The sequence below is a fragment of the Salmo trutta genome, chromosome 39 (genome assembly GCF_901001165.1).
Source record: "Salmo trutta chromosome 39, fSalTru1.1, whole genome shotgun sequence".
NCBI lineage: Eukaryota > Metazoa > Chordata > Actinopteri > Salmoniformes > Salmonidae > Salmo > Salmo trutta.
In genome coordinates, this window is record NC_042995.1 from 12,881,623 (window position 1) to 12,894,923 (window position 13,301).

A 13,301-nucleotide genomic window follows, 5' to 3' on the forward strand; every position below is an offset into this window, starting at 1 on the left:
CGCTATCCTTACGAACCGCATAGGATTACAGCAGTAGGTACCGGTATGTTAGCTAGCAACCTAACGTTAGTTGGCTACTAATACATCAAACTTCCCAGGCAGTATTATTAACTATCTACCCAACGTTTGACTTGATTATTCACATCATTCTTAACTTAGTATAGTCATTATGCGTTTCGATGGACATTGTTCATTCTGGCTATCTACTCTGATTCTTAAAATGTTAGCTAGTCATTTGTTATGCTAACAAGCTAGCAAGAGGTTGCATAGCAACTGCATCAACTTCCGGTAGACAGGCAAAGTTCTAGTACACTCAACTGAAACGATACCGTTCATTTACAGTATACTTAAATTAACTTATAGTATGTAGTATATACTCATTAAGTATGCAGTATGTTAGTATGGGTATTCGACCACAGCTCGTGAGTTTGAATTATTTTATATCATTCCACTGATTCAACTCCAGCCATTACAAAAAGCCTGTCCTCCCCAATTAAGGTGCCACCAACCTCCTGTGCAATTACATTGTTACATTTGTAGCTGCATAGTACTGCTGCAGCGTATGTACATTTCAGATACTCCATGTCGTTTACAAGTGCTTGTATTTCATTGATTGCATGTGTTTTACATTCGACGTTATTGTTTAGAGTTGGTTAAATCCTAGACACAGATCAGAGCTCCACCAGAGAGTGCCATAAATCTCGCCTATCTAAGTAATTAGTTCTCTCGCTCTCTGCGAGATGTTTATGCTGTTATGTGAATAGCCCTGTATAGATGCTATGCCATTCTTTCCTGTGTAGATATTCCTATTGCATAGCTTACAACATTATTTGTTCTTACCTTTCAGAACCACAAGTCCATCCTATGCACAAAAATACTTATATGGTGTGTGTGTGCGCAACTGTGTGGTGGTGACCACGGTAAAATAAACATCGGATATGCAAATCACATGCACGTTGAAATGTCGTAAAGTGCTTGCAGACGTTTTCACTTTGTCTGAATGCCGAGTATAGAAAGTCCAAAAGTGTCCTTGGCTCCCACCTGCCCTCACTGCCGTTAACAGAATTGCGAGAAAACTGTTCCCAATAGGCTGGGGCGAAGTACAGTGCACCGGTCACCCATGCATCTCAGCTAGCTTGCTAGCGGCCTGCTGTGTACCGGAGTCCTGCTTGCTAGTTAGCGACACCGGTAGACAGCATCATTCTCCGGTACACTCACTGAAGGTTGTAGCTGTGAACCTTTCATTGACTTGTTTTTAAACTAGCTTATGGTCCACTTGATAATCCAAACAATATAAACATTAATACAATATGAACTAACTGAACCACCAATGGGGAATTACCATCGTTCAACAATGACTGCTATTGGTAGTATACTGTAATATGCTTTTGTTGAAACAAAATATTCAAATACCTTTAAAAAAAAAAAAATACATATATACACACACACATACATACATACATACATTATATATATATATATACATACACACATATACACATACATATATATACACACATACATATACATATATACATATACATACACATACATATATACACATACATATATACATATACATATATACACATATATACACACATATACACATATACATATATACACACATATACATATATACACATATACACATATACATATATATACACATATATATATATTAAAAACATGGGTCAGAACTGAAATTATTTTCCAAATCATTTCGTTCTGAACATTGCTTTTTTTTCTTCCACTGTTCCGACCAATTGAATAAGTCAATCCATAATTGAATTAAACAGCTCTGCCTAGTTTCTGAATTACACTCGTTACGTCATCAGTAGGCTACAGTAACCTATGCTTCAGAGGGGAGGGTATCCAAAACACACGCACACCCACTGGCAAAGACTTCCAGCTGGCAGGCAGACGCTGGAAGACGTTTCTGAGTGACAGAGGGAGGGCTTTGCATATGCACTTTGTTTACGATTGTGGGACTGGAAAACTTAAAATAATGTTATTAATCGGTTCCCATGCTTTTAAAATAATGGTTCTGTTCCGGAACAGTATGGATCACTTTAGTTTTCGGTTAGTGTTACTCAAATAATGAAGTTATTTTCCATATTTTAAGTCTGGTTCGCTGAACCCATTACAACCTTTGATTTAAAATAACCAACTTTTGAAAAATAAAAAAATACTGCTATGAAGACAGTAATACTCAGTCTTGTATCAGCAACAGTTTGTCTGTGAGTCTCTTCAACAGTCTGTGGTGCCAATTCCAGGCCACCAACATTGTAGTTAACAGATTATTAGATTATCAAGTCACAGTGATTAGGTAGGTTCCCACTTCCTGCAATGCCAAACACATTTTACATGACATTTTAGTCATTTAGCACTCATATTCAAGGCGACTTACAGAAGCAATTAGGATTAAGTGCCTTACTCAAGGTACCGACAGATTCTTCACCTTCACCTTGGGGATTTGAACCAGCAGCCTTTCGGTTACTGGCCCAATGCTCTTAACCACTAGGCTACTGTACCTGCACCACTTCTGCATTATAGATCGAGGAAATTTGAGACACCAGAGTAGTGCCTCTTCTCGTGGCGTTTTCTGTCTCCATCTTGGGAAAAGCGTTGACCACAGATAGAGCATTGGTATGGTTTCTCTCCAGTGTGAACTAGCATGTGTCTCTTCAGTGTCTCTTTTCGAAAGAATCGCTTTCCACAGTCTTTGCACTGATGATTTCTCTCTCCAGTATGAATCCTTCTCACGTGTCTCAACATGCCATCTCTGCGAGTAAAACACTTTCCACATTCCAAACAAGGATAGGTTTCTCTTTCTCCAGAGGTATTATGTGTTAGTATGTGTCTTTGGTATGATTTTGTATATGGAAAACTCTTCCCACACTCAGTGCAGTGATACGGTGTCTCTCCAGTGTGTATTCGCATGTGTATTTTCATGTTGCGACACTCCTTCCCGCAAATTGTGCAGAGAAATTGTTTTCTTTTGCTCAAATGAGTTCTGTGTCTTTCAAAACTTTTTTTGTGTGTTAGCTGATGTTTTTCAAGCTGCTTCAGTCGGACAAAGCTTTTCAAACAGTCAGAGCAGTGGAAATTACATTCCTCCTTCATATGTGTTTTTTGGTGTAATTTAAGATTATCTAATCGAGCAAAACTTTTCTCACAGTCAGGGCAGTCGTAAGGCTTCTCTCCTGTATGTGTTCGCTGATGTCTTATAAGACGATTCGCTTGTTTGAAGCTCTTACCACAGTCGGAGCAGATGTATGGCTTCTCTACAGTACTGAAACTCTCGGTCCAGTCATCAGAAGTATCTTCAGGATCCTCTTCATTCTCCTGCATTGTTTGGGGTTGTTGCAGTTTTTCTGAGTGTTGATTCTTTCTAATTGAACTTTTGCAAGACAATTCTTTTCCTGGCTGTGACTGGACTATTTTACCTGGTGTTCCTGCACGCATTTTACTCTTCTTCCTGGCTCTGCTGGCGGTTCTTTGCTGTGTGTGCACACGGTCTACCTTCAGTTTAGTTTCTTCCGTCTGTGTGACATGTTTCTCTTTCATGTGCATTTTTGTGTGTAATTTAAGCTTATCTAATTGAGCAAAACTTCTGTCGCAAACAGGGCAGTGGTGAGGCTTCTCTCCAGTATGTGATCGCTGGTGTCTTATAAGATCCCTCACTTTTCTAAAGCTCTTACTGCAGTCGGAGCAGTAGTGTGGCTTCTCTCCTCCAGGACTGAAACCCTCGATCCACTCATCAGAGTCATCAGTATCTAGGGGCTCCTCTCCATTCTCCTGCGTTGTTTGAGGTTGTGGTCTTTCTGAGTTTTGCTTCTTCTTCTTCTCTGATTGGCACTGGGTATTGGCTGGGCATTGCTGTTTGCTATGTGAAAGCACACCGTCTACATTTGCTGCACTGCTGGCAACTTTGAAGGTATTCTCCGGCAGGTCCTGTGGCTTTTTCACAAGTTCAGTTTGACGAATGCGTGTGACAGCTTTATCCAGTGTTATTTCTGGGTCCATTTGTAATTGCTTGGACAGTCTTCTGTCAAGTAAGCCCATGACTAGTCTGTCTCTTATCATCTCACTGAGCAGAGCTCCATAACCACAATGTTCTGACAAACAATGAAGTGCAGTGATAAAATCATCAGCTGTCTCTCCTGCTTCTTGTTGTCTTTGGTTGAATTTAGTTCGTTCTAGTATTACATTCCTCCTAACTGCCAAATGTCCATCTTGCTGTTCATTATTAGAACAGTGGAAGTGTTCCTGCTTGATCAGGTTGTCATCTTGCAGGTCTTCTGAGGTGTCCATCTCCTCTGCCTGGAAATACATTTAAAATAGCATAATTACTAGTAGGCCTATCGTCTCTGTTCTCTCAAACAACATTCATTTTGTAATACATAAAATAGCCTACTTTGATACAGTTGAAGTCCAAATTAGAATAGCTATTTATTGTATATGCTATCTAAACAAATAACTTAGGTTATTTTACAGTAGTAGTTAGGTCTAATCATATGAAATACCTAGCAGTATCAACATGATTTGTTTGTCATTACCATAGACTAGTGATCTAGGTTAGAGAAAGTTCATTGACAGTGTAAGTTGACAAAATGTATTTTTCACAAAAAATGTTTTTGGAAATCTATAAATCAAAGCAAGTTGTATGGCTCATTCAGTAGTTTTTACAACATTAAGTAGAATCATATTGAAAATAAATGTTAAACGTATCATTTATATTCCTAGAACATAAGTTGACATTGATACGGTTGCCGCTTCCGGTTGTCATCGATTTTAGATTTCTAGCCCAGTGTCAAAACACTGGTTATAAACGTCCAAAATCATCATCAATACATGCACAAATAAGTTGGGATATTTTGAAGACCAAACATAAAAATGACTACCTCCACATAAGTGTCACACGTGTTCAGATTACTTATATTTTGCTAGCTTCGATGCAACCAAGAGTTGTGACATTGTGCACCCTCTTGGTTGCTAACATTTTGATAAATTAGTACCTTATAAAACGGCACACATAACATTTACCAAGCGGCCACTCTCTAAATTTGATTAGCTTGTTCTACTGTAATCAATAGCATGTGTTTTCTAGTCAAGGCTCATCTTCTATAACTACTGCTGTAAACACCTTATCTATTCATATATACTTTCCATTATGTCTGTCTTTACACCATCGTATAGACACACTGAGGGTACAAAGCATTAGGAACACCTTCCTAATATTGGAGTTGCACGCCATTTTGCCCTCAGAACAGCCTCAATTCGTTGGGACATGGACTGCACAAGATGTCGAAACTTTCCACAGGGAAAGCTGGCCTGTGTTGACTCCAATGCTTCCCACAGTTGTGTCAAGTTGGCTGGTAGTGGATCTCTACTCCGAATAGCTCATTCCATCTCATCCCACAGATCCTCACTTGGATTGAGATCTGATGACCAGGCAGGCCATTGCAGTAAGCTTGATTCATTCATGTTCGTGGAACCATTCCTGGACAATCCTAGCCTTGTAGCATGGGGCATTATCCCACAGGAAAAAAATCTATTCGCAGATGGATACAATGAAGGAATGCACCTGATTGGCAATGATGTTCAGATATCCTGTGGCATTCAAACATAGCTCGATTTTTTTTATCAAGAGGCCAAATGTTTTTTACTGAAAGAAGTGGAACTAAGGTTGTCGGCTACCATACCCCATTCGCTGAACACAAATATAAACGCAACATGTAGTGTTGGTCCCATGTTTCATGAGCTGAAATTAAAAAAAATGACATCCCTGTTAGTGAGCATTTTATCCTTTGCCAAGAAAATCCCTCCACCTGACAGGTGTGGCATATCAAGAAGCTGATTAAACAGCATGATTATTACACAGGTCCACCTTGTGCTGGGGACAATAAAAGGCCACTAAAATGTACATTTTTGTCGCACATCACAATTCCACAGATGTCTCAAATTGAGGGAGCGTGCAATTGTCATGATTTTTTTACATTTATTTAACTAGGCAAGTCAGTTAAGAACAAATTCTTATTTACAATGACAGCCTACCAAAAGGCAAAAGGCCTCCTGCGGGACAGGAAATAATTTAAATATAAAAAATATATATATATATATATAAAAATATAGGACAAAAACACACATGACAAAAGAAACAACACTACAAAGAAAGACATAAGAAAACATAGCAAGGCAGCTACACATGACAACACAGCATGGTAGCAACAACATGGTAGCAACAACATGGTACAAACATTATTGGGCACAGACAACAGCACAAAGGGAAAGAAGGTAGAGACAACAATATATCACCCAAAGCAGCCACAACTGTCAGCAAGAGTGTCCATGTTTGAGTCTTTGAATGAAGAGATTGAGATAACTGTCCTAGATAACTGCTCTAAACCCTCAGAGGTAGTAATCACACTTGTGGGGAGAGGGACATTCTTCTTACCAAACCACATGACCTTTGTTTTGGAGGTGTTCAGAACAAGGTTAAGGGTACAGAAAGCTTGTTGGACACTAAGAAAGATTTGTTGTAGAGCATTTAACACAAAATCTGGGGAGGGGCTAGCTGAGTATAAGACTATCATCTGCATATAAATGGATGGGAGAGCTTCCTACTGCCTGAGCTATGTTGTTGATGTAAATTGAGAAGATTATGGGGCCTAGGATCGAGTCTTGGGGTACTCCTTTGGTGACTGGCAGTGGTTGAGACAACAGATGTTCTGACTTTATACACTGTACTCCGAGATAGGTAGTTAGCAAAAAGGACCAAAGACCGCTCAGAGACACCAATACTCCTTAGCCAGCCCACAAGAATGGAATGGTTTACCGTGTCAAAAGCTTTGGCCAAGTCAATAAAAATAGCAGCACAACATTGCTTAGAATCAAGGGCAATGGTGACATCATTGAGGAAGTTTAAGGTTGCAGTGACACATTCATAAACTGAGCGGAAACCAGATTGCATACCAGAGAGAATACTATAGACATCAAGAAAGCCAGTCAGTTGATTATTGAAAAGTTTTTCCAACACTTTTGATAAACAGGGCAAAATATAAATAGGCTTATAACAGTTAGGATTAGCTTGATCTCCCCCTTTAAATAAAGGACGAACCGTGGCTGTATTCCAAGCAATGGGAACCTCCCCAGAGAGGAGAGACAGGTTAAAGAGGTTGGATATAGGCTTGGCGATGATAGGGGCAGCAACCTTAAAGAAGGGTCTAATCCATCTGACACAGATGTTTTTTTTGTGGCCAAGTTTAAGGAGTTCTTTTACCACCTCGGACTCAGTGACTGCCTGCAGGGAGAAACTTTGTAGCAGGGGAAAAAGAGGGCGATGCATCGGGGATAGTCACATTAGAAGGGGTGGAAGATGAGGAAATATTGGACGGGCAAGGAGGCATGGCTGAGTCAAACAGGAATCCTGGTTTAATGAAGTGGTGATTAAAGAGCTCAGCCATGTGCTTCTTGTCAGTAACAACCACATCATTAACATTAAGGGACATGGGCAGATGTGAGGAAGAGGGTTTATTCTCCAGGTCTTTAACCGGTTTCCAGAACTTCTTGGGGTTAGATTCACAGAGAGAGAAAAGATGACTGCAGGAATGTCCACCAGAGCTGTTTAGAGAATGCAATGTTCATTTCTCTACCATAAGCCACCTCCAACGTCATTTTAGAAAATGTAGCAGTATGTCCAACCGGGCCTCAAATCAAATCACATTTTATTGGTCACATACACATGGTTAGCAGATGTTAACGCGTGTGTAGCAAAATGCTTGTGCTTCTAGTTCCGACAGTGCAGTAATATCTAACAAGTAATCTAACAGCCGCAGACCACGTATAAGACCACGTGTAATCACGCTAGCCCAGGACCTCCACATCCAGCTTCTTCACCTTTTATTTTATTTAACCAGATGGGCCAGTTGAGAACAAGTTCTCATTTACAACTGCGACCTGGCCAAGATAAAGCAAAGCAGTGCGACAAACAACAGATTTACACATGGAATAAACAAACGTACAGTCAATAACACAATAGAAAAAGTCTATATACAGTGTGTGCAAATGACATGAGGTAAGGCAATAAATAGGCCATAGTAGCGAAGTAATTACAATTTAGCAAATTAACACTGGAGTGATAGATGTGCAGATGATGTGCAAATAGTGATACTGGTGTGCAAAAGAGCAAACAAAAAGTAAATAAAAACAATATGGGGATGAGGTAGGTAGTTGGATGGGCTATTTACAGATTGGCTGTGTACAGCTGCAGCGATCAGCAAGCTGCTCAGATAGCTGATGCTTAAAGTTAGTGAGGGCGATATCGGTCTCCAACTTTTTGCAATTAGTTCCAGTCATTGGCAGCAGAGAACTGGAAGGAAAGGCGGCCAAAAGAGGTGTTGGCTTTGGGAATGACCAGTGAGATATACCTGCTGGAGCGCGTGCTATGGGTGGGTGTTGTTATGGTGACCAGTGAGCTAAGATAAGGCGGAGCTTTACCTAGCAAAGACTTATAGATGACCTGGAGCCAGTGGGTCTGTCGACGAATATGCGGAGGGCCAGCCGACGAGAGCATACAGGTCGCAGTGGTGGGTGGTATATGGGGCTTTGGTGACAAAACGGATGGCACTGTGATAGACTGCATCCAGTTTCCTGAGTAGAGTGTTGGAGGCTATTTTGTAAATGACATCGCCAAAGTCAAGGATCGGTAGGATAGTCAGTTTTACGAGGGTATGTTTGGCAGCATGAGTGAAGGAGGCTTTGTTGCAAAATAGGAAGCAGATTTTAGATTTACATTTTGTATTGGAGATATTTAATATGAGTCTGGAAGGAGTTTACAGTCTAGCCAGACACCTGCGGGAATGTCTGAGGGAAGGGTGAGCAGGGTGTTGGAGTATTTTTGTCTGTAATAAAGCCCTTTTGTGGGGGAAAACTAATTCTCATTGGCTGGGCCTGGCTCCCAAGTGATTGGGCCAATGACCTCCCAGGCTCACCCAGTAAAATCCATTGATTAGGGTCTAATTAATTTATTTCAAGTGACTGATTTCCTTATATGAACTAACTCAGCAAAAGCTTTGAAATTGTTGCATGTTGCTTTTTGTTCAGTATAGTGGTTGATAAACTGAAGTCAGGTTAATTACAACTGGGGTTGGAGCGAAAACCTAGTTAGGTAACTCTCCAGGGTTGGAGAGCCCTCACCTAGGGCATCAACCGCCAGCCAGGGTTTCATTACATAAGCTTTAGACAATACTTTTTATTGCACATTTAGATATAATTAAACTGATGCATTTGGCAATGTTCAACTTCAATTCACTGGCACTATGAAGAATAGCTTAGTCGTACTCATTGAATGCCTAATGTATATTTTAATATACTTTGTGAATTTACGAGGCATTGCTAGATACATATTACCAAGATATAGCCTATATGCACGGTTCTGACCGTCTCTCTGCCTGCCCCGATCCTCTCTCTAGTGTGCTTGGGTCTTCGGTCTGTAGTGTGTAGAATAGCTCAGCATACTCATTGATAGCCTCTACGTTAGTGAACTTGCGCAAGACATCGCAAGCGAAGAAATTGTGAAATACAGCATTGCTATAGCCTACATCTTTAGATTGCCAATGCACAGTTGACTGGCAAACATGCCGACCTATGCCCCTTCCATCTCTCTCTCCGCCTTGCTCTTTATTTATTTGCTGTCAGACGCAAGAGCTGGTTCTCATAGTAGAATAAGTAAAACCGTTTCCTGCGTTGCAAAAATACTGAATGTTAGGAGTGATGCCTAGCGGAATCGATGCTTGACACGCAGCAATTGGCGCCGAATAATCGATTATTTGAGTCGACTCCCCACTACTACCAGTGTGCAGCAGCCTGAACGCTCGACGTTCCTAGTAGTAGTCTTCTTTTTGTACCTTCTTACCTCTTCAATGAGCTTTTCCTCAACTTGCGTTGTCTTGCATCTTGATTGGCTTAATCATCAGTATCTTGGGGCTCCTCTTTATCTCGGTTCTCCTGCGTTGTTTGGGGCAGTGCTTCGTCCTCACGTTCCGCCATTTTCTCTGTGTTTTGGATCCCAAACGAAAGGGGTGCGGATAAAACCAGAAGCTGAAAACCAACGAAGTCTGCTGTGCTATTGTATACACATCCGTTTTGTCTGCTTGTCTTTCACTTAGATTTTGATTCAAAGTGAAATAATGTTCTTTAAAGCCCATCTCACACGATCCTTGTTGCTACTGCACATCTATCCCACGGTATGATTCGCTATTCGAAACCAGACGCAGTGTGTTGAGGTTTATAAAACAAGCTTATTAACTGGTTAGCTAGCTAAACTACTGATTGAGAACGAATCTAGCTGACTATTTTCTGCAGTCATTGCCACTCTATAATTACAATTTTACATGACCGGATGCAAATCACATGCACATAGAAGTGTCAGAAAAAGCTTGCATACTTTACGTCTGAATGCGGAGTATGGACAGAGAGGAAGAGGCGAAGCGAGAGGATTTACTCCGTCCAACATATGTCCGCGAAATGAGCCTTTTTTTGTATGGAGGTCTAAGAGAGTGTTGAATTACCTGAGGCTTATTTGATCATTCGTTAGACTTTTACAAATGAATTTATATGTGGATGCAGGTGGCATTCTGCAAACGACTCAAGCCTTGTTCACATTGGCAGTTTGAAGAGACACAAATCCTATTTTTCGCATATCCAATTCGAATCGGCTATTTCAAACCACCTTTGTAGGAAATCGGATACAAATCATGTGACTTGTGTCTGAAAGGTCAAATCTGATTTATTTAAAGTGAGTCCAAATTGAGCAAGTTCCCCATTATAAGTTATTGGGATTTTGATTGACGATAAGCTCTCTTTTTAAAACACACATTGAAAAAAGCAGAGAATTAATATTGGTTTCTTTTGGAGAAATCCTCACTTTGGAAAGAAGGAAGATTGTTCAAGCAACGCTTCTCCCAGTACTTTATTATGGTGATATATTCTACATGCATGTGGCAGCTTCTGTTTTAAAACTCAGTCTATGACTCAACACTGCGTTTTATCACTGGGGACAATTTTCATACACATCACTGCATTTTGTATAGTTCTGTTGGCTGGAAGTCTCTGACTACCAGAAGGGACCAGCAATGGTTACTTTTTGTACATAAGTAGTTCTTCAGAGACTCCCCCACTACCTCACATATTAATTGGAGATCCAGAAATGTTCAGACCTGCTCTCTGGACTGGCTGGTTCTGGAAGTCCCACAGGTCTCCACTGAGCCGGTGAAAATGCTTTTAGTTTTTATGCCCCCAGCTCGTTGAATAGCCTGAAGGGCACCTTGATGCTGGAGTCGCTGATCACCACTGGAGAGTTTAGATCAATTTTGAAGGAGATAATGTGCTCATTGTGTTTGTTTTGATTAATCTTATTGTATTGATGTTGTTATTTTGCTTTATGTTGTACTGGGTTGTGTGTTCAGGTTCACAGGGCTCCCTTGAGAATGAGACCCTGGTCTCAATGGTGAACCCACCTGTCTAAATAAAAGTTAAATAAAAAGATAGTTAAAAAACTGGGAATAGTTACAGGGGAGAGGAAGGGGGAATTAGAAGCTGGGGATGATTAGGTGGTCATGATGGGATGAGGTCCAGATTGGGAATTTAGCCAGGACACTGGGGGTTAACACCCCTACTGTTATGAAAAGCGCCATGGGACACCGGTTTAACGTCTGTGTGGGTCTGACTTTCCCAAGGAACCTACACCAGGCTACTCCCTGGTTTTTACCTGGGTCAGCCATCCATAAAAATAGAATGGGTCAGCCATCAACCCTTAAACTGCCTCACTTGTAGACAGGGTTTCTTATCAAGGTACACCAGCTGTACTATCCCACTGGGCGCAAACTGGTTGAATCAACTTTGTTTCCACATCATTTCAACCCCAAAAATGTGATGACATTGACTCACCGTGGAAATCTGACTGCATTTGAAAAAAGTAAATCAACTGAAGGGCATTGTCATTTTTTCACCCAACTTTTAACCTAAATCAATGACATGGTGAAATGTTTTGTTGATTTCACATTGAATTCACATTATTTGACAACTCAACCAAATTTAAATCAAAACTAGACATTGAACTAAAGTCTGTGCCAGTGGCGGTTGGTGCCGTTTAAGATGAGGGAGGATAATAAAATTATGATCATGGCCTTATTTCTATTACAGCATATTGGATGACAGTCATTCATATTCCATTCACCCAGCTCAATGTAAGGTCGATAGGTTTAGACTACTACATGATACTTGAAAAATTCCCTGTACCCATCATGAGGTTGCTACAGTGAAGTGAAGAGGCGACTCTGGGATGCTGGCCTTCTAGGCAGAGTTCCTCTGTCTAGTTTCTGTGTTCTTTTGCCCATCTTAAATCTTTTATTTTTATTGGCCAGTCTGAGATATGGCTTTTTCTTTGCAACTCTGCCTAGAAGGCCAGCATCCTGGAGTCGCCTCTTCACTGTTGACGATGAGACTGGTGTTTTGCGGGTACTATTTAATGAAGCTGCCAGTTGAGGACTTGTGAAGCGTCTGTTTCTCAAACTAGACAGTAATGTACTTGTCCTCTTGCTCGGTTGTGCACCAGGGCCTCCCACTTCTCTTTCTATTCTGGTTAGAGCCAGTTTCCGCTGTTCTGTGAAGGGAGTAGCACACAGCGTTGTACGAGATCTTCAGTTTCTTGGCAATTTCTGGTATGGAATAGCCTTCATTTCTCAGAACAAGAATAGACTGACGAGTTTCAGAAGAAAGTTCTTTGTTTCTGGCCATTTTGAGCCTGTAATCGAACCCACAAATGCTGATGCTCCAGATACTCACCTAGTCTAAAGAAGGCCAGTTTAATTGGTTCTTTAAAATCAGCTGTGCTAACATAATTGCAAAAGGGTTTTCTAATGATCAATTAGCCTTTTAAATTGATAAACTTGGATTAGCTAACACAACGTGCCATTGGAACACAGGAGTGATGGTTGCTGATAATGGGCCTCTACGCCTATGTAGATATTCCATAAAAAAGCTGCCGTTTCCAGCTACAATAATCATTTACAACATTAACTATGTCTACACTGTATTTCTGATCAATTTGATGTTATTTTAAATGGACAAAAAATGTGCTTTTCTTTCAAAAACAAGGACATTTCTAAGTGACCCCAAACTTTTGAATGGTAGTGTACATATGAGATGGGTAAAGCAGTATTATAAACACATAAAAAGTGACTAGTGTTCCATTATTAAAGTGGCCAGTGATTCTATGTCTATGTATATAGGGCAGC

General features: G+C 40.5%; 1 protein-coding gene across 3 annotated transcripts; it reads right to left on the reverse strand.

The window, feature by feature from the left end:
* Positions 1-1,748: 1,748 nt before the first annotated feature.
* On the reverse strand, positions 1,749-10,798 carry LOC115179328 (zinc finger protein 420-like). 3 transcript variants are annotated; one of them, XM_029740741.1, is made up of 3 exons: positions 10,451-10,796; positions 9,920-10,058; positions 1,749-4,326 (listed from the first exon to the last, which is right to left on the reverse strand). In XM_029740741.1, exon 3 carries the CDS (start codon positions 4,315-4,317, stop codon positions 2,551-2,553), a length of 1,767 nt encoding a protein of 588 aa, XP_029596601.1. In that variant the 5' UTR covers positions 4,318-4,326; positions 9,920-10,058; positions 10,451-10,796; the 3' UTR covers positions 1,749-2,550. The 3 variants fall into 3 exon arrangements, with proteins under 3 accessions (XP_029596601.1, XP_029596600.1, XP_029596599.1); XM_029740740.1 differs by having other exon boundaries at positions 9,920-10,798; XM_029740739.1 differs by lacking the exon at positions 9,920-10,058.
* Positions 10,799-13,301: the final 2,503 nt, after the last annotated feature.

Coding starts and splice junctions, on each gene's coding strand:
- LOC115179328 (XM_029740739.1), bottom strand. CDS start 10,519: ATGTTGGACGGAGTAAATCCTCTCGCTTCGCCTCTTCCTCTCTGTCCA. Junction 4,327..10,450: donor ACTCCGCATTCAGACGTAAA/GTATGCAAGCTT, acceptor ATGTATTTCCAG/GCAGAGGAGATGGACACCTC.